General features: G+C 44.1%; 1 protein-coding gene across 6 annotated transcripts in view; it reads left to right on the plus strand.

Moving 5' to 3' along the window:
* The window catches only part of OSBPL2 (oxysterol binding protein like 2), a 63,132-nt gene that overhangs the window by 26,553 nt on the left and 14,531 nt on the right, over window positions 1–22,048 (plus strand). For 4 of the 6 annotated variants that reach the window (XM_070941785.1, XM_070941784.1, XM_070941786.1 and 1 more), the window contains 7 exons: window positions 5,709–5,844; window positions 7,139–7,214; window positions 8,052–8,186; window positions 11,231–11,328; window positions 12,069–12,251; window positions 14,246–14,353; window positions 16,074–16,163. In XM_070941785.1, coding sequence (XP_070797886.1) covers window positions 5,709–5,844; window positions 7,139–7,214; window positions 8,052–8,186; window positions 11,231–11,328; window positions 12,069–12,251; window positions 14,246–14,353; window positions 16,074–16,163 — 826 coding nt within the window. Of the gene's footprint in view, window positions 1–5,708; window positions 5,845–6,323; window positions 6,347–6,831; window positions 6,985–7,138; window positions 7,215–8,051; window positions 8,187–11,230; window positions 11,329–12,068; window positions 12,252–14,245; window positions 14,354–16,073; window positions 16,164–22,048 lie in introns of those variants that run through there. The other 2 variants (XM_070941787.1, XM_070941788.1) reach the window with 2 other exon arrangements.

The raw sequence follows: 22,048 nt of genomic DNA on the forward strand, positions 1-22,048 counted from the left end.
GCGGCTTACAATGCGTTAAGCAATAGCCTTCATACTTTTGTATATTTATACAAAGTCAGCTTATTGCCCCCACAAACTGGGTCCTCATTTAACCTACCTTAGAAAGGATGGAAGGCTGAGTCAACCTTGAGCCTGGTAAGATTCGAACCTGCAGAAATTGCAGGCAGCTGTGTTAATAACAGGGTGCATTAAACCACTGTACTACCAAGGCTCATTGCCTGTTGCATTAAGTCTTAGCAGTCTGCTGGTTATGTCTTGGAATGTACTTTTGTCCATAAGTGTCTATGGAGATTCTCAGTCATCCAGGTCATGGTTGTCCCAAAGATGCTTTTTCAAGAGGTAACTGGACTTCCTTTGCTTTTCTTTGAAGATGTTTCGCTTCTCATTCAAAAAGGTACCTCTGCTTTGACTGAATGGTAGAGGATGGAAGGATTTATATTCCTTGTCATCATCTGGTCATCAGCACTCCCTGTGAGAATCATTTTATTTATTTATTTATTTATATTTGAATTTATATACCGCCCTTCTCCCCCTAGAGACTCATTGAGGCCATTTGGAGTTTTATCTGTGCCCTCAGGGCCATCTGAACAGTGCAAATGAATATGGAACCTTCTTGGAACTGCTGAAAGGACTGTGTTGAGCTAAGTGATGTCATATCCCTCACTCTCTGCTGAGAGCGGGCTGTTTACTCTTGATGTAGATGGCCTTTTTCACCCGTCTTTCAAACCAGCAGTCCTCTCTGTTCAGAATGTGGGCTTTGCTATCTTCAAAAGAATGCTATTTGTCTTTGAAGTGCAGATGGACCGCTGAATCTTGTCCAGATGGGCTTGTTCTCCTATGTTGTGCCATGTGTTTGTGAAGGGGTTGTTTTATTTCTCCAGTGTACAGATCTGCACATCTCACTGCATTGTAGTGCACTTTTGTCCACAAGAATGTTCTGATAAATACATTACACAGTGCCAACTGACTATATATACTTACTCATATGCCCTAGAATACTCTGAACCTCTTCTGCCAGATAGAGAAGAATGTGAAAGTCTTCCATAACACAAAAGTCATTTAATGTGTTTTTGCTGAGTTTGAAAGCATGATTCAGAACAGCTGTTCCTTATCACATACTCTGCAGATCGGCCCTTCTCAATTGGGGTCCCATGTGGGGTCACTAGGGTTTACATAAGAGATTGTGATGGGGAAAAGAACTCATAACACATCATGTTTTAAACTTCACACACCACCTAACAGTAGTGCTTGCAGTGGTGGGACTTCTTACGAGCAGCAACTCAGCTGCCAAACTGCTGTGTTGCTGTTGTGATAAATGTTGCAAAACAAGGATATTAGTATTGTGACATATTCTTATTTTTTTTTTATAATTTTTATGCCAGGGGGTCTGTGAGTCCCTGAACATGATTTTGTGGGTTTCTCAAGGGTAGTGTGATGGATTGTGCCTCTGAACAGGGAAAGGTGGTATGATAGTGAAGAGTCAGTTTCCCAGGAAAGAGGTAGCACACTCTATGGAGGATTGTGAGAAAAGAGACAACACAGGCCAGAGCTGGATTGGAGATATAGGAAGAGAGTTAGGATAGTTTTCCCCAGGATATATTTGTTAAGGTACTACTGTATGTATTACTCCATAGGTTTATAGAATACAGGTAGTCCACAACTTATGACCACAATTGAGCCTAACAATTTCTGTTGTTAAGCGAGACATTTGTTAAGTGAGTTTTGCCCGATTTCAAGGCATTTCTTTGACACAATTGTTTAAGTGAATCGCCATAGTTGTTAAGTTAGTAACCTGATCATTAAGTGAATCTGGCTTCCCCAGTGACTTTGCTTGTCAGAAGATCGCAAAAGGTGATCACATGACCCCGGGATACTGCAACCGTCATAAATACAAACCAGTTGTCAGGCATCTGAATTTTGATCACATGACCATGGGATGCTGCAGAGGTTATTACTGTGAAAAACGGTCCTAAGTCACTTTTTTCAGTGCGGCTGTAACTTTGAACAGTTACTGAATGAATTGTTGTAAATCGAGGATTACCTGTAATCTACAAGAAGTAATCTATAGAGCAGTAAAATAATCTATAGCAGTGTTGGCGAACCTTTTTGGCACTGAATGCCAAAATGGGAGTGCGAGTGTGCGGAAGCGCCGGAAACCAGAAGTGCAGGTCCCCGGCATTCTTGTGCGCAGCAGGAAGCTGAACTTCCGGTTTCTGGCAGTCACCTGGTCTGGTTTCTAGCGCGCAAAGACCAGCTGGTGAGCCGGAAACCAGAACCTCAGCTTCCCGGCACGTGCATGCGTGCCAGGGAGCTGCTCTTCCAGTTTCTGGTGCTCCCACACACGCAAAGACCAGCGCATTCTGGAACCCGGAAGAGCAATGGGTGACGGCTGGCATGCCCGGAGAGATAGCTCTGCGTGCCACTTCCGGCAGCTGTGCCATAGGTTCGCCATCACTGATCTGTTGTCTATATAGGTTTGATTTGATAAGATTCTGTTGATATGGTATAAGCAGATAAAGCACTGAACTTTGGCTGCATTGTTCTACGTCATCTTTGGGCTGGGCCTGACAGGTAGAAAGATTACTCTAGAGATATATTACGATTACAACTAGACATACCGGTAGTTTCTGCGCTGGCTAAAATCTCATTACATCCTGTCCAGAGTTGAAAAGACTGTTTTAAGTTGGTGACTGTCTGTCCTTCCATGCCCTTGTTAGATAGCCATACCTCAGTCCCGTACGCAAAATGAATATTAAATGAACATTTAATATTCTTTTTCCTTGTACTTTCTTGCTATAGCTTATTAAAATATGGCAGCTTCTAATATTCTCTTTGCTTTCTTAAACTCTGTAAGCGTCATTATATAATTCATAAGCTGTTAACCTGAGACAAATTGCCTATGACTTTGTTTACTTCTCCCCTTCCTTCTCAACTGATATTGCCCACGTGGCAGAAATAATTGAACCACTAGCCACTTCATTTACATATTTGTTTGCCTTTCGGGTTTTAGAAAATGAAATTGACATTTCTGCTAGATAGCTTGTAATCTAAAGTAAGAGGAATGTGGGTATGTTGCCAAAAACAATAGTAAGGCCTGTACCGACTTATTTACAGCGGTATATTTATTGATTGTGTGCTGCCTTCAAGTCAGTTGGTGACTGCCTGAAAAAGTTGCTACATTTTTTACCCCAGGACAATTGTGATGGTTGGTTGTGACAAGAGAAGCCGGTTTTGCAGGTAATCACGCATCAAGTCATGTACAGCTTTGTAGTCAAAACAATACCTGAATTGCATCTACATGTCTGTTGGGATTCCATGCTGGACTCAAAGCCCAAGGGGAATGTGCTGTCAGTGCAAAGTGCAGCACATGGGCTGCTACGTGCTGAATCAACTGTAGCTTTCAGGTAGTCTTCAGAGGCAGTCACATACAGAGCACATTGCAGTAGTCTAGGTGAGTGATAATGAGCGTGTGGGCAAAAGATCTCTTAGCCATCACTTCCACCTGCTCAACTAGCAGCCACTTCAAAACTAGAATGCTTTGAAGTCACAGATCTGATCCTTCACAGAAGGGACACTGAGGCTCACACTGACTTCGTAGCTGTTGTGGCCTGTCGGCTGCTGGCCCCTCCAGTAGCTGAATCAGAGGAGGCGGCGGCGTGGGAGCCAGGGTCAGCAGCAAGGCAACCTGAGAACTCCAAGGGGGGAAGAGGGAATGGAGCTGGCAGAGAGAGAGAGAGACAGAGAGAGAGACAGAGATGGAGCCTGGCCCTCAGATGGAGAGTCAAAAGCTCCCAGGTCTGGAGGTGGCTGATGAGGAAGAGGAGGAATAGCTGGGTCCAGTGCCTGATGCGCAGATGCACAGAAGGCAGAGGAGAGGAGAGCAGTGGAAATCCGTGGGCTGATCCTTGGGAAGGAAGAGCCACCGCTGCTAGCGAAGCCCCACCCTAGCTCTGGAGATAAAAGGCAAGGAGTGGAGATGAATAGATGTGGCAGACAACTATTCATCTCCCAGCTGGCCGGCTGGACTTGTTAGTCTGTGGTGAGAGAGAAACTTTTGCTGTGCTGCCAGCAGTCCTAATTAAAGGAACCTTTGAGTTCACTTCAGAGGGTTTGTCGTGTTTGGGGAGCTGGGTCAGAACAGGAGCTCAGAATTCTCTTTGAAAAATAATGACAGTTGTCATTACTGTGATTCAAGCATCCTGTGTTCTGATGCATATTGTTTCTTGTGGCAAGAAATACTTGCTTGTGAGGAAAAAAAAAAGCGATCTAATTGGACATCTGCCCGGACCATAGCTTTTCGGCCTAGAAAACAATTTATGTAAAGGAAGCAGCTTGGTGTCGTACTTAAGGTGCTGACCTAGAAATCAGCAGACTCTGAGTTCTAGACCTTCCTTAGGAATGAAAGCCAGGTGGGTGACTTTGGACCAAATCGCCAGCAGTCTATGAGTTCTAGTCCTGTCTTATACATGAAAGCTGATTGGGTGACTTTGGACCAGTCCCTCTTTCAGACCATCCCACCTCAGAGGGTGGTTATTCTGGGGAAACAGTTTGCCGCCTTTGGTTATATATAACAAAGGAGGGATAAAAATCCAATGTTAAAGGAAAAAACCATGCGTATACAACTACACTGTGGCCGTGCCATTTTTTTACCTGAACACTTCTCCTTTTCCATAATTCTGTTCAGTTAGTCCTCAAGTTATGACCATTCATTAAGCAACCGTTTGAAGTTACGAATGGTACTTAATACTCGGTCCCTAAAGTTAATAGTTGTTGCAGTGCCCCCGCAATCATGTGATGAAGATTTGAGCGTTTTAACAACTGCAGGAGAGCTTCAACCCTATCTCTGCCTTTTCGCTGCACTGCACAGTTGCACTCCTTCGTGACAACTCTGGGGCCAAAATAGAGGCCTTCAGCAATCTCAGCTGGCCATCACTGTCCCCGGGCTTCTGCTTTAGCTATGGTTTCACCATCACCACAGAAGTTGCTTCTAGCTCCGTACCATGGCCAGTTCCCCAGGATACCAGTGCAAGACTCCAGTCAACCCCACCTCCCTAGACTCTAGTCGCTCTGCTGTCCTGTGCTCTGCCCAACCTGCGGCCCTTGCCACCCTGCTCAGCCAGCCTGCCTCCCTCTGCTTGCTGGCCATCTGCCCTGCCCCTTTGCTATCTCTTGCTGGCCACACCACATCTTCCCGAGGCTCTTGCACTGTTCAAATAGCACGCACTGTTCTCCAAATTGCCTTGCCTTGGCATGGCCTTCTTGTGACGTTTTAAAAGGCCTGAAAAGCCTGCCAAAGCATTGCGAAGAACTGCATGCTATTTGGGGAATGGTGCATACTTATTTGGAGAACAGCACAAGTGTGCAGGCTGAGGAATTCCAAGAGTTCAAATCCACACATCTTAAAAGTTGTCAGGTTTGGAAAACCCTGATATAAACTCTCCTACTGACTCTAGGAACCTAACGTACCTATTTTAGATGGTCTACGTAAGCAGTCGCATAAAGGAGTAAGCCTAATCAAACCCAAAAGAATGGAATGAATGGTTCTTCATATTGGAGTAGCACAAAAACTTCAGTTTATGACATTTACACGTGCAGTTCATCTGCGTAGAAGTACTTTGTGCTTGCTGCTTTCCATTACTGTTATTATTTACAGGACCACCACCAGAGTCCTGTGATATGTTTCAATATGGTTCACTTTCTTTACACAGGCTTTGATTCCGATAATTCTTCAGGAGAATTTTCAGAAGCAGTTCACAAAGTTGATGTGGATGATCACCAGAGTAACAGGACTGGAAAGCACAATGGCGATGGGCCAGTACAAGAGAACGGAATCAAGAAACACAGGTACTATCTCTGGAACTGACCAAGCAGGGCCTCACATTAGTAAAATAATTGCTTTGGTTGGGAATTTTTACTAAGGAGACCAGTGTGTAGACTTCATACCTGTGTATGAAGAACTATTCCTTTTGCTTTTTAATTCTCTTAATACTTAAAAATTATTAGATTGATATATAAACTACAATGAGTGGAACAGAGGGCAGTTTAGGAGGGTTTTCCAACAGCATACAACAAACTGAAAAATGCAGTGGTACCTCAGTACCCATCGGTAATTCGTTCCAGAAGACGTGACAAATTCTACAACCGATCAGTACCTAGAAAATCACGAGACTAAACTGCGTGACCCACTATTTTGGTCAAGAAATAGCGAGTCACAAGGCAGCCGACATCAGCAAATTCTTCCTTACATGTCAACTACCAGGAAAAAGATGAGTGCCAGGAGAAGATTCCTGCTTCAAAACATGTTGAATACCGAATTTGACAAGTTTTGAAGCAATCGAGCGCTGAGGTAAACTGTAAGTCCTTCATTTTTAGTTGGAATAAAAGTATTGATTTTAATTACTTAGTTGTGTGAGAGTTTTTTTTTCATTCCAGAATTATCTAAAACTTTGTCAACTTTGGCAACTGTAAGATGATTGACTCCAACTCCCAGAATTCTCCAGCCAGCCATGTTGGCTGGGGGATTCTGGGAGTTGGAGTCCAGCCATCTTAAAGTTGCCCAGCCAAGGTTGAAAAACATTGATCTAAAAGGATGTTTAATTTTAAAGCTGAAGCTCTATTTGCACTTTGTTAGAAGAGTCATGTTAGATTTTCTCCCATTTAGTTTTCATTAAAAAAGTTAACTAATACAAATCTAATTCAGTTCTTTAGGTGATTTTACCTTATTGTTTAAGGTTTGCTTTGTGTAACAAAAACTTACCTTTTTCTTGGAGGCGAATCTCATTGTTCTCAATAGAGTTTGTACTAAATAATACTTACATTCCCAAATTTTAGAAATTGCTATCGTTGTGTTTAAAAGCGCACATGGGTTTGCACATGCCATATTCTTCAAGGCAGGATAATGCTCATATACATTCATAATATTGCAAAGATCAAGCCAAAAGTGTTGGAAGAATCTTGGAAGAATTACTGAAAATATCCCAACAGGTAGTTTTATGTTTCTACCTGTCACTTTAAAACTGTTTACCTGTACCATTGAAGAAATCCAGAAAACAGCTTTGTGTAGTGACCATTGCAGAATAATATTTTATGGAAAGGTGGGGGACCCTAGTACTAATATATTGATTTATTCTTCCGGCAGAACATCTTTACCTGCTGCAATGTTTACTAGGAGTGATTTCAGTGTCTGGAGTATCTTAAAAAAATGCATTGGTTTGGTAAGTTACTATGGTATACTAGTATGGTTTGCTTGGCATGTTTGATAAATGTAGTGTGGAAATAAATCAGATGGATGGCAATAAATCAGATGGACGGAGTAATGTAAATACTGGTGAATACATACAGAAGACAAATAAGGCTGCCTTGTTTCTTAATGGCTGGCTGAAGATCTATTACAGTGCTTCTCAGCCTCAGCAACTTTAGGAGCTGTAGCACAGTGGTTAGAATGTAGTATTGCAGGCTAATTCTGCCAACTGTCAGGAGTTCAGCAGCTCAAGGTTAACTCGGCCTTCCATCCTTCTGAGGTCAGTGAAATAAGGAGCCAGATTGTTGGGGACAATATGCTGATTCTGTAAACCCCTTAGAGAGGGATGTAAAGCACTGTGAAGTGGTATGTAAGACTTAAGTGCTATTGCTATTGCTAAGATGGCTGGACTTTAGCTTGTAGAGTGGCATGGCTGGCTGGGGAATTCTGGGAGTTGAAGTCCATCTTAAAGTAGCTGAGCTTGAGGAACAGGCTACAATATATTTGAAATATAATGTATGTAAATTGGATAGGTGCACACGTTGAGCAGAATGGATAGATTAAGAAGTAAAAATAATGAAACAGTATAACTAACTGTTCAAAGACAACTTACGTTGAAAAAAATAGTCAGCATAATGTGTTGTGGCAGCTGAAATAACATCCCTTCGCATTATGCTTTGTTTGTCTGATGTTTAAGTAGCAGCAAGCTGTAAGGCAGATATCTGGGGCAGATGTCTATTAATTGACAGTTGTTTAAAATTTGCTTGTGGAATCACAGTTTTGTATTTTTTTCCCCCTTCTCACTACTTAGGAGCTGTCAAAAATTACCATGCCCATTGCCTTCAATGAACCCCTGAGCTTCCTTCAACGAATAACAGAATATATGGAGCACACATACCTCATTAATAAAGCAAACTGTCATTCTAACCCTCTAGAAAGAATGCAGGTAAGATTTTTCATATTTTTATGGCTGCGTTATGGCTTTCTTCCCCTTCACACTGCATACTTAATATTATGTAATAAGAATCTTGTAAAAGTAGGGGTTTGTGTGAGAGAAAGGGAGGGAGGAAGGGAGAGAGAGAGACTACCAGTAATCATGTTTGCTTTAAGATAGAGAGCACTTATAATAAGTTTTCAGAGTAGCTAGGTCTGTGATGGCAAACCTATGGCACCCGTGCCACAGCTGGCACACGCAGCCCTCTCTGCAGGTATGCGACCTGTCACCCAGCTCAGCTCCACCGCGCATGCGCGCGTGCCTCCCACCGGCCACCTTATTTTCAGGATGTGCAGGGGGACTCATGCGCGCATGCGCCGGGGCGGAGCACGGGGGGTGCGGTGTGAAACCCCTCCTGGCCCATTTTTGGACCCAGGAGGCTGCAGGGAGGCCTGCTAGGACCAAAATGGGGGATGGGGCTCACATGTGCATGCGCGGGGGATAGGGGGAGCGTGGGGGGTCGCGTGTGCATGCACAGGGTGGAGGGAGCATAGGGGGGGTCGTGCATGCATGTGTGGGGGGCATGCATTTCATTAGGGGTGCCAGCACATGCACACACTGTCGCGTGCGCATGTGCATTCTTTTGGCACACAACGAGAAAAAGGTTAGCCATCACTGACCTAGGTCATGGAAAGCTCACAACCAAGACTGAAGACTAGCTGGTGACTCTAGCTATTTTGTAGCTCTATAAAGCCTCTTCGAGTGTAAAAGCAGGGGTTCAGTTCCGGCCAAGAGAGGCAGTTAGAAGCCTCCTTTTCTGCAGACAGCACTTGGCCGCAGGTCCTCAGAATACCAAAGACTATAGGAGAGATTTCCTGGCTGGCCTGATACTAAAATCCTCTGACCCAGCACTCAGAGAGCACAGAAACTAATAGTCTGAACTTGCCTGGCAAAATTGCTATTGTCTTTGTTGTTTGTTGAAACCTGCATGCCATCTGACTCTCAATATCTCTGGGCAACTCCCAACAATCAAACCAAGAAATTGCAATGCAATCAATAAAATGTTAAAAGATAAAAAGTGATAAGTGCAATAGGCCATGTGGAATGAAGCAGAAAGTGTCCATTGTTTGTTTGTTTGTTTTCCATGCGGTTTTGCTCAGTTACCCGAAGTTACATTTGCTGTTCCTATGAGACTCGATTAATTACATATATCTCTTGGGCATAGATACGAGTCTCTATATCTTACTTCTATTAACTTAATTCTCATGTAGCCACACTGTCATATGTATGAAAATACAAACCATGTACTGCAACTTAGAACTAAGAAGAAATTTCCTGACAGTTAGAACAATTAATCAGTGGAACAGCTTGCCTCCAGAAATTGTGAATGCTCCAACACTGGAAGTTTTTAAAAAGAGATTGGACAACCATTTGTCTGATATGGTATAGGGTTTCCTGCCTGAGCAGGGGTTGGACTAGAAGACCTCCAAGGTGCCTTCCAGCTCTTCTATTCCTATTCCTATTCCTATTCCTATTCCTATTCCTATTCCTATTCCTATTCCTATTCCTATTCCTATTCCTATTCCTATTCCTATTCCTATTCCTTTTTGTTCCGTTCCGTTCCATTCCATTCCATCCCCATCCCCATCTCCATCTCCCTACCCCTAACCTGTTATGTTAGTGCAGTGTTGGATTTCTACTGGCATCACATATTCCAAAACCACTCAGGCCTGGTCACCCTGTTTACAGTGGAGAAACTGGATCCATTTTGTCAAGACAGTTTAGATCAGAGGAAGAGGGTTATCACACCCCTTCAGAGAAGGGAAGGGAGAGATCTTCCCATTCAAGAATAGGTAGCTTAAGTATCTGTCCTGGATGGGAATTCTTTCACTTGTACAAGTAGTCCTTGAGTTAGAACCACAATTGAGCCCAAAATTTCTGTTGCTAAGTGAGACAGGTTCTTTACACTTATGACTATTGCAGCATCCCCATAGTCACATGGCCAAAATTCAGACACTTGGCAACTGACTAATATTTACAACTGTGGCAGTGTCCAGGGTCTTATGATCTCCTTTTGCAATCTTCTGGCAAGCAAAGTTAATGGGGAAGCCAGATTCACTTAACAGCCATGTTACTAACAACTGTAGTGCTTCACTTAGCAACTGTGGCAAGAAAGGTCGTAAAATGGGGCAAAATGTTCACTTAACAAATGTATCGCTTAGCAACTAAAGTTTGGGCTCAACTGTGGTCGTAAGTCGAGGACTATCTATAATCAGGGCTTGTTTCTCATTAGGGAAAAAAAAGCATCTGATTTGAATGGCAGACTGTCAAAATTGATAAAGTAAGGCCAAGAGACTGGTTGGCTGTGAGGTTCGATCCTGTATAATAGGAAGAAAAAAACATAGTAAAAATAGTTTAGGCCTATTTTTTGGAAGTGTGTTCATATGCTCTGAAAAAGATCAAATATAAATTGGAATAATGGAGGACATTCAGGGAGGAGCTATTCTAGAGGAAGTGGCAATAGGAATCTGCCTAAATCAGCCTTTTTATGAATAGAGGAGCTCTTCCCCCAGTCACCATTTTGTGAGTGGTCTCACGTAGCACTAAGTGTGCCCATGGTGTTATTAATATTTTCAGGGTGCCGGTCACTCCCAATACTTGGGGGAAACTGGATAGGAGCATTTGAAAATGAACAATAATGTTTAATTATGTTGTTACATTACTACCATGTTTCCCTGAAAATAAGACCCTGTCTTATATTTTTTTTTGCTACCAAAAAAAGGCACCAGGTCTTATTTTGGGGGGATGTCATCCACTGATTAACCTCACTTGTGCGCGTCACTTTTGGCCTCCTTTTCGCTGTCAGAGGCCTTCAGGAACTTATTTAGGGCTTATTTTGGTGAGATAGGGCTTATATTGGGCGCCTGTGTAAAAATCAAACTAGGACTTACTTTCAGGGTAGGTTATATTTTTTGGGGAAACAGGGTAATTAAGAATGCGATTTGTGTTATTTTCTGTTCTGTGGGAAAAATTCTTACCCATAATGCATCTTGCAGATTGTTGCTGCTTTTGCGGTGTCCGCTGTCGCCTCTCAATGGGAGAGAACAGGCAAACCATTTAACCCTCTCCTTGGAGAAACATATGAATTAATCAGGTGAGGCTACAGTCTTAATTTCACTTTTGCAATGTGCCACATACGTCCTCTGCTCCTGGCCCAAAACAATGCTTCCAGTTTGGATTTTGTGAATATAAATATTTAAGATATTAGCCAGGTGCCTGCCTGTTTCTAAATGGCAACATAATGCTTTCCAGATCTTTTGAGATCGTCCCTTGTAGAATTTCTAGCTGGAATAGCCATATTCTAGCAGGTAAATATTGTGTAAATTTCAGTCTGCTGCTTCTATGGCAGACCAGTTTTGAACCTGAAGAAGCAAAAGGGAAATGACCTACAAAGGGAGAAAACCAAGGAGATCTGGAAGGTGATCCCTAGGGTGATCCCCAATTGAGTAGCTTACCTCCGAGTTTTGACTGGTAACAAGAGGCCTTTCGTAAAGCCAAGAGCTTCGAAGTTCTGTTTTTGAGCATTGAAGTTGCCTAGTGCAAATTAGTGCCCTAATATTTCTACTATTACAATATTTGTAGCTCAAGATTGAACTGTGGGGTCCTTTATGCTCTTGGTTGTTTTCTTGCAGATATTTCATTACCAAACTAGGTAACATCATCAGCACAGCAAAACCAGTAATTATAATTGATATTGGCAATATAGGAAATAAATAAGATACAGAAACTGTTACAATTGATAGACAAATGTTTGACCACAGCAATAATTTGAAGCTTTTTTTTTTTTTTTTCAATCACTGATTTATACTGATGATCACTTTTTCTTATTTCTAGGGAGGATTTAGGTTTTAGGTTAATTTCTGAACAGGTCAGTCATCATCCACCTGTCAGCGCATTTTACTCTGAAGGCTTAAACCAGGACTTCATTTTTCATGGCTCAATTTATCCTAAATTGAAGTTTTGGGGGAAGAGCGTAGAAGCAGAACCCCGGGGAACCATAACATTGGAACTGATAAAGTAAGTATATCTCTTCTTTATTGTCTGGGTATTTCATTTTAATAGCTATCCCTACCAAGGAATTTTCATTTGTTGATCTTTTTCTGGATTTTGTTTGGATATGAGGTCTTAGGTTTCTATAACTCAAAGTTTCTATAACTCAGATATCCCAAATATGGTATTAAGCACATTTAATATAAATTATAGTGCAAAAATACCAATATTGACAGAAAAGAATATTTGCAGCTGAGGGTTAAGCTGTGGGTTCTTTAGTGCTCTCTAAGCCTGGTGGCTTAGGTGACTTTTCATTACCTTCATTCATGTCCATGTTCATACTTATACCTGCTATCTTGTACATGTTTGACAAACTGAATGAATGAATGAATGAATGAATGAATGAATGAATGAATAAATACAGAGAGATTCTAAGCCATCCACTGTTTGTTCATCAGTTGTGAATTTGGAAAATAATAGTATAGTCCACAATTGCACAATGAAGAGGGACAGACAAAAATACCATAATAAATGAGAATATTTGTAACTCAGGGTTAAAATGATGGGTCCTTGGTGCTCTGGTTGTTTTCTCGCAGATGTTTCATTGCCCAAACTAGGTAACATCATCAGTGCTAGTAAAGAGTGGGTTTTCCTCTCAGTTTATATTCTAGTTGCTTTCCCTGGGGTAGTCGTAGAGGTTCTTTGGTTAGGCTGTCTACTGTTGGCTTCTTTGGCAGTTTCTTGATTGGGGTATTGTTTATTTCTTTATTGTTGGTCTGATGGTAATCTTGGAGTTTATTTATGCTCATCTGGATGCTGATGGCTGGTGGGGAGATGCTGAGGCCAAACTCCACTTCTTACTAGCACCGATGAAGTTACCTAGTTTGGGTAATGAAACATCTTCAAGAAAATAACCAAGTTCAGAGAGCACCAAGGATCTCCCAAAAATTCCACATTTCAGTGAATTGGCCCAATTCATAATGATAAAGAAATATTTGACTGGCTTTTTTTTTAAAAAAAGTGATGTCCTCTTAAAGTGACATTTTTTTTGTTAATTTGTTTGTATGTTTTTTACTCCAGTGTAGGAACATTTGTGATTGAGGGTTTATCTGGGATATAAAAGGAGGGCAAGGAAAAAATGAAACATTTTTAATATGTAATTTAGGCTTTGTTTGATGTGGCTGATGTTCTCTCTTTGGTAGAACAAGGAAATATTTTGCTAAACATTAAGTGGATGTTGTCAGTTCTAGGATTCTATGTTTGCTGAAATCATATCTTTCAAAAGTTTCAAAAATGTCCAGGGTGTTGGTGCTGTTAGGAATGTAAGAGTTTGGTTTAGAAGCTCCAGTAAAATCTCATGTTTGTATCTACTGCTTTAGCCCAACCTGCCTACAGTGTGAAGCTGTTAAAAATCCCAACAATCTTTTCAAATTATTAAGTAATTTTAAAAAATTGATATGGTACCCTTCCTTCCAATCAACTACAAAATAATATTTTAAAGTGATACTTATTATTTTCATCTTGTTCATTGTTGCTGTTTATGTTTTGATTTTAAAACTAGTTTGCTTTCAGTTGTATTTAATAAATGTGATAGTTATTTATATAAATTTAGGGAAAGTCTAGTTAGTCTAGGCGCTTTACATCAGTAAAATCATGATTAATAAAGTAAAAAAGCCCCATAGAAATTTGCAAAGCAAAACACCAAACAAAATCAAATCTTATATATTTATTTGATCAATTTCTGTAGTCACTCATCTCAACAAAAGATGATTCTTGCCTATAAATGAATCTTATAGTTTATCATAATGTTTCTTCAAGGTCTGGGATAGTACAGGCTATCCTCAGTTTATGATCACAATTGAGCCCAATATTTCGGTTGCTAAGTGAGACAGTTATTAAGTGAGTTCTGCTCCACTTTACGACCCTTTCTGCCATAGATTATAGTTGTTTCAAATACTTTTTCCCCCCTCTTTCATTTTATTTGCCAAGCCTCTGATCAACCTTTTCTTCTTCACTTACAGACATCGCGAAGCTTACACTTGGACTAACCCTACCTGTTGTGTACATAATGTAATTATTGGCAAGCTATGGATAGAACAGTATGGAACAGTAGAAATTATAAATCACAGGTAAATTTTCATTTACTTCACACTGCGCGTTCTAAAACCTGCCAAAAGTAATGTATGCCACTTGAAGGTGTAGCCATTAGTGTGTCTGTCTTGTTCTGCCTATTGGCAGAAGCAGTTCGGAATAAGGATTTGTCTGTGTGGATTTGTAATATCTCTTCTGTTTGTGTGAGAAGAGATGAGCCTGCCTTAAAGAAACGTTACATTTCTTTCTAACCCTGGGCAGAATATGTGAGAAATCTCTGCTACTGCTGGAGTTTTTCTGAAACCTTCCTTCTGAAGAGGTTTCTCCTGTAGAAATTCTAAAGCTTCTCAACTTCAATACATTGTTCAGGAGTTGGGTGCAAACAATAATACAATAAAAAGTGCTTCTAGTGCAGGCTGCCACATTGTTTTTTAAAATTCAGTGGGGTTGAAATATCTGTTTAAAGAAACCAATTTAAGTTCTGTCCCAAAGGTGCTTTTTCAAGAGGCGACTGGACTTTCTTTGTTTTTCCTTGAAGACGTTTCACACAGAAGAAGCTTCTTGGATGAGAAGCGAAACGTCTTCAAAGAAAAACCAGAAAGCCCAGTTGCCTCTTGAAAAAGCACCTTTGGGACAACCATGACCTGGATGACTGAGAATCTCCATAGACAATTTAAATTCTGCTATCCTTTGTCATTATGAAGTGACCACAGTGTTGGGGCATCCATCTAGGTGTGAGGATGACCTTGTACATAGCTGCTGGCCTATTATTGTCTCTCCTGCCCCCCCCCCCATTCCCTGGAAGAACTGGCCCTCTCTCGCAAACAACAATAAAATTGCCCATGAGTGATTATGGTAAATTTAATTTAACAGTAACAGAGTTGGAAGGGACCTTGGAGGTCATCTAGTCCAACTCCCTGCTCACTCAGGAGACTTGTACTAGGGATTCAAACTGCCAAACTGCCGACCTTTCTGATCAAGAAGCTCAGTGTCTTAGCCACTGAGCCACCTAGTCAGTCTTAAAAGTAGTTAAAAGCACAGTGTTATACCGTGTTTCCCTGAAAATAAGACACTGTCTTATATTTTTTTGAACCCCGAAATAAGCGCTGGGCCTTATTTTCGGGGAGGTCTTATTATTTTGGGGCGTGTGGAGCAAGACGGGGCTCCTCTTGCCGTCTTACCTGATTTCCAGCTCTGTCTCCCTAACCCTAACCAGAGGAAATGGCGGGGACCGGCTGCACATGCATTTAAATATTTTAGGGGAGGGCTTATTTTCAGGGAGGGCTTATTTTTTGGGGGGGTTATTTTAGCGCATGCGCTCAAAACCCTGATTGGGCTTATTATCGGGGGATGTCTTATTTTCGGGGAAACAGGGTAGTAACATTATGAGAGAGCCAGACATACAACAGAAAGAGCCAGTTTCGTCTAATAGTTGAGGCACCAGGCTAGGGAATAGGAGCCTGGGAATTCTAGTCCTGCTTTAGCCATGAAAGCCAGCTAGGTGATTTTGGGCCAGATGTTCTCTCTCAGCCCCAATCTGTCTCACAGGGTTGTTGTTGTGGGAAAAATAAGAGAAGGGAACTGGGTTCGTTATGTTTGCTGCCTGGAGTTTATTTGTAAAAATAATAAAGGCGGGATACAAATAAAAATAAATTAATTAGTTAATATGATGCAGATGCTGATTGGGGAGAAGCTTTTATTTTGCCATGAGATCTTAGCCCTGTGTAAGCTGTTTTCTTTTCTTCTTTTTTTTTATAGTACTGGAGATAAATGTATTCTTAACTTTAAACCCTGTGGACTGTTCGGTAAAGAGCTTCACAGAATAGAGGGCTACATTCAAGACAAAAAGTAAGTAATTATCAGAATCATAGAATTGTAGGGCTGGAAGGGACTTTGGAGAACATCTAGTCTGACCCCCTCCCAAGGCAGGTGTGAATGGACCTAAGTGGTTACACACCGTCTTCCCATATGGAAAAACTTTCAAATTTCCTCTAGAGAAAAGAAACATACAGAAGTCTGTACCAATTTGTGAGGAAACAGTAGGGCCAGGATGGATGTTGTACAAAGTCTTTCATATTTCTCCATTAACAGAGTTTCATTACAGGTAGTCCTTGACATACGACTGTAAAGAAGCCTGCCCGATAATGTTATAAGTCATGATGGGTAGTAAAACAGGTTAGTCATCTGACTGATGTGAAATTACGGCCTTTCTTGGGATGGCCATCATGGTTGTTAAGGGAATGCTTCAGTCGCAAAACTGTCTGGCTTAGCAATGAAAATTTTTGGGGTTCCATTGTGGTCGTATGTTGAGGACTATTTGTACTTATAATAATAAGAAAAATCAGAATCTTGACAGTGAATTTTATTATCAGTTCTTGCAGTCTGGAATATGAAGTAAATATAAGATTATTTTATAATTTGTCATCCCAACCATTTCATTCCCATTTTCCTATACAGTGGTACCTCAGTACTTATCGTTAATTGGTTCCAGGTGGCACAACGAATACCAAAAACAATGAGTACCAAACACATTTTTCCCATAAGGAATTATGTACTGAGTCACAAAGCAGCCAACACCGACAAATTCTAGCTTGTGTGTTGAGTACCAACAAACAATGAGTACCAGGACAAAATTTTTTACCTCAAAATGTGTTGATTACCAAATTCAATGAGTTTCAAGGCAGTTGACTAACCAAGGTGCCCCTGTAACTAATTTTTCCTCATCTAATTTAATTTCTAGGTTTCTATTGTCTTGGAAACAAATTAACTACTTTTTCTCTTAGAACATTTATAACTAACTGTAATTTTGCAAAAGATCTAAAATGTAGAAGGTGTAAGGAGGCTCTTCCTTTGCGCATGCTCAAGATGGCGGCTCCCTGCTGAGTCCGCTACCACCGAGGGGGTGTTATTTGGACTACAGGGGGTCTTTGGGGGCCAGACGAAACAACTATGGCCCCTACCAGGCTAGCGGAGGCTATTGCCAACCTTTTGGGAGCTTTTTAGCTCTCCGGAGTGCTTCCTGGCCAGAGGGAGTCGGGTGTTGCAGAGGAGGCGTTTGGGGGCGTTGTCGGCCCGGATGGCTGTGGCGGCGGCCTTTGCGATCAGCTGGCGGTCGCCTGAGCAGCGGGGAGACGGCGGCAGCGCAGCGCTCCCGGCGGACCCCTCGTCGGAGCCTCGTCGGAGTCCTGGGTGCCCAGGAGGTGTTGGCGGGGCTTGGGGAAGACGAGGAGGATGGCGGAGAGGCTGGCAGCTGTTGTGGCGTCAGCCAGGGAGGAGGCTGTGATGGCGGCTGCTGGCTGGCGGTGGAGGCGGCGGCGGCAGCCTGAAGGCTGCGAGGGAGATGGCAGGAACTAATTCCGGCGTGACCATCTTGGACTGACCTGGGCGGCTGTGAGGTGTGTGGCCGTTTGTGACCAGCTCACTGACGCCCAGAGGCCCCACAGTGAACTGATGGAGGCTGAACTGGGTGAGCGTTGTGACCGGGAAAGACCTAGGGGGCGATGTGGAGGACCGGAAGAGGACTATGGGGGTGTTCCCCCCCCTAAACGCTTTGTATTGCTCCCCCCCCCCTTTTCTGCCGGGTTTAGCCCGTATGATGGTCCCACGCTATCCAGGCCATTTTCAGTCTCAGCTGGATACCACCATCATTTTCCATCTACTCTCCATTGGATCATCTCCTGATATGCCCACTGCACTAACTCTGTAAACCGACTTATACTTCTGGACCTATGGATTGGCATTGCTCTATCTGTCCTCCCTAACTGAAAGGAGAAGTTTACCTTAGGTATGAGTATTGAGGGAGTCAGCCTCGGCTATTATTTCCATCGTTTCTGGACTATTCTTGGACTCCTCCCACTGCCATGAAGGCAGTGGCGTTTTCCAATGTATACTACCTAAGACTTATATACTTTTCCGTTGGACTCTTAAATCATCATGGTTGATCCCCTGGTTATAAGCCATAACTACTCCCAGTAACAAATGTATTCGGTGTCGGAACTCCTCGCCCTGCGAGATTCTCCCCACTCGCAGGTTTGGCCCTCCACATTATCGAGGGCCTATCTCGATGACGGACTTTGGAGTCCAGAGAGATGGCATGGAGCAAGGAAGAATTTGTGGGGTTTTTTAGGGAAATTTTTTAAGATTTTAAGGGGTTCTGGGAGGGGGGTTTGTAATGATCTTTCTAGAGAAATTGGGAAGAAGACTCTGGGGGATGGGGGGGGAAATCCACCAGGGTCAGAGCCGAGCCCGGCACAGGGTAACGATTTGGGAGGTGTTGGTCGAGGGACTGGGAAAGGGATGGGGGACGATACCTATGAGGTTTGTACCATCAGCACGGTAGATGGGAGGGGCAGATATGGCGGGAGCAGGGGACCATATCATGTGTTGGGGGCTCGCACTCGCTGTTTGAGAGCAATTGCTTGCCCCGGTCCCCATGGCTCCTCTTGGAGACTAGGTGGCTTAGATACTCAGGATCTGGGCCTTCGGCTGATGTTATGCAATGCCAGGTCCGTGGTTAATAAGGCCCCCCTCATTCACGATCTTATACAAGAGGGAGGAGCGGACCTGGCGGGTATTACGGAGACCTGGTTGGGCCCGGAGGGTGGCGTCCCTCTGGTTGAAATGTGCCCACCAGGCTTCAGAGCATTCCATCAGCCGAGGGGCGGGGGGGGTGGCGGTTATTATTAACGAGGATCTGGATCCGAGGGAGACCACTGTGCCTCAGATAGCCGGATGTGAGTCCCTCCTTGTGAGGTGGGGCCGTGGGGTTCAGATGGGCTTGTTGCTTACGTACCTGGCTCCCTGCCGCGTGGCAACAGCCCTTCCTGAGCTACTCGACGTGATAGCCATGGTGGCAGTAGATACACCCAGGCTTTTAGTCATGGGTGATTTCAACTTGCCATCTGTCGGTGAAACGTCTGAGGTGGCTCGGGAGTTCATGGCTTCCATGACGGCCATGGACCTGACCCAGTTAGTTCATGGCCCTACTCACAGGGGAGGTCACACTCTGGATCTGATTTTTGTCTCTGGCCAGTGGTTGAGTGGTCTTGTTATAGGGGATATAGACATGGAACCCTTGTCATGGACTGACCACTCACTCCTTCGCCTAGATCTTCGAACCGCGACCCCTCGCCGCAGGGAGGCGGACCCAATTAGATGGATCCGCCCCAGGCGCCTGATGGATCCTGATAGGTTCCAGACGGAGCTTGGGCCATTTCCTGAGGATCTAGCACATGACTCGGCCGAGGACCTGGTAGCCGCCTGGGATCGGGCGGCTGGTGGGGCCTTGGACCGAGTTGTGCCTTTGTGGCCTCTGACCCGATGCCGATCCCGGGTGGCTCCTTGGTTTACTGAGGAGCTGAGGGAAATGAAGCGCCGGAAAAGACGCCTGGAGAGCGGTTGGAGGGCCAGTCTCGCTGAATCTGATCGAACACTGGTAAGGTCGCATATTAAGGCCTACCTAGTGGCGATAAAGACGGCAAAGTCTAACTACTTTTCCGCCTCTATTGCGTCATCAGGGAATCGTCCGGCCGCCCTGTTTAGGGTGACCCGCGCCCTGCTCCATCTGGGAGTGCGGGAGGATCCCTTAGAAGGCAGGGCGGAGGATTTCGGACAATACCTGTATGACAAAATCGCTCAGATCCGGGGGGATTTGGACTCTGACTGGGTAGATCAGGGCAGGGTGACGAGGAACAGTCTTGAGAATGTTATCTGGGAGGAGTTTGATGCTGTGACCCCCGATGATGTGGACAGGATTTTGGGGAGACTTAGTGCGGCCACATGTTTACTGGACCCGTGTCCCTCCTGGTTGGTACTGGCTTCCCGGGAGGTTACACGAGGCTGGCTCCAGGGCGTTATTAATGCTTCCTTGAGTGAGGGTCACTTCCCCGCTGCCCTGAAAGAGGCGGTGGTGAGGCCTCTCCTCAAGAAGCCGTCCCTGGATCCAGCAATATTGGCTAACTATCGTCCTGTCTCCAACCTTCGCTTCATTGCGAAGGTTGTTGAGAGTGTGGTCGCGCAACAGTTTCCACAATTCCTGGAGGAAACATCCTATCTGGATCCGTTCCAGTCAGGTTTCAGGTCTGGGCACAGCACGGAAACGGCATTGGTCGCGTTGGTCGATGATCTCTGGAGGGCTCGGGACAGGGGTTATTCCTCTGTTCTGGTCCTATTAGATCTCTCAGCGGCTTTTGATACCATCGACCATGGTATCATGCTGCACCGGCTGGAAGAGTTGGGGGTGGGAGGCACCGTGTTACGGTGGTTCTCCTCCTTTCTCTCCGACCGGTCGCAGTTTGTGTTGGCAGGGGGGCAGAGGTCGACCTCGAGGCCTCTCATTTGTGGAGTGCCGCAGGGATCGGTCCTCTCGCCCCTTCTGTTCAACATTTATGTGAAGCCACTGGGCGAGATCATCCGTGGCTTTGGGGTGAGATACCACCAGTACGCTGATGACACCCAGCTGTACATCTCCACCCCAGGCCACCCCAACGATGCCCTTGAAGTGATGTCCCAGTGCCTGGAGGCTGTGCGGATCTGGATGGGGAGGAACAGGCTCAGGCTCAACCCTTCCAAGACTGAGTGGCTGTGGCTCCCGGCATCCCGATATAGTCAGTTGACTCCATCACTGACTATTGGGGGCGAGTCTTTGGCCCCCACTGAAAGGGCTCGCAATCTGGGAGTCCTCCTGGATAGGCAGCTGTCTTTGGAGGAACATCTGACGGCTGTTACCAGGGGGACCTTTTATCAGGTTCGCCTGATTCGCCAGTTGCGGCCCTTTCTTGATCGGGATTCCCTGTGCACAGTCACTCACGCCCTCGTCACCTCTCGCCTTGACTACTGTAACGCTCTCTACATGGGGCTCCCCTTGAAGAGCACCCGGAGGCTCCAGCTGGTCCAGAATGCAGCAGCGCGGGTAGTGATGGGAGCAACATGGCGCTCCCATGTAACACCACTCCTGCGCGAGCTGCACTGGCTCCCGGTGGTCTTCCGGGTGCGCTTCAAGGTGTTGGTTATCACCTTTAAAGCGCTCCATGGCATAGGGCCTAGCTATCTCCGAGACCGCCTGCTGCTACCGATGACCTCCCATCGACCCGTGCGCTCCCACAGAGAGGGCCTCCTCAGGGTGCCATCAGCCAAACAATGTAGGCTGGTGGCCCCCAGGGGGAGGGCTTTCTCTGTGGGGGCTCCCACCCTCTGGAATCAGTTGCCCACGGAGATAAGAAGAATCCAGGACCTCAATGCCTTCCGTCGTTCCCTGAAAACCTATCTTTTTCAGCAAGCCGGGTTGGCTTAAGAAGAAATTTTTAAAATTTTTAAATCCTTTTAATTAGTCTGCGATTTTAATTTTTTGGGCCAAATTTTATATATATTTTTAAATGTTTTAATATTTGTATTCTATGTTTTTTATCTTGGCTGTACACCGCCCTGAGTCCTCAGGGAGAAGGGCGGTATATAAATTCGAAATTAAATTAAATTAAATTAAATTAAACCTAAGGTGAGAGTATGTTGAAAGCTGCTAGAAGTTGTGTTTCTACATTTTGAGGTTTTATTCTTTTCAGCAAATGCAGATAATGATAGCTTTTCATGTCACCTTGGGTTGTTGTTGTTGTTTTTTTTGGCCGCTCCTATTCCAGATCATCTGATGAAAAATAATATTATGGAGTTAGTGAGAAATCCTCCATATTATAAAGATTAATCTCATAATTGTCCATTATCAGCCCGTGTTAAGAATCATA

Source organism: Pituophis catenifer, unplaced genomic scaffold, assembly GCF_029215685.1.
Source record: "Pituophis catenifer annectens isolate HBS135680 unplaced genomic scaffold, rPitCat1.0.hap2 SCAF_3, whole genome shotgun sequence".
Taxonomy (NCBI): Eukaryota; Metazoa; Chordata; class Lepidosauria; order Squamata; family Colubridae; genus Pituophis; species Pituophis catenifer.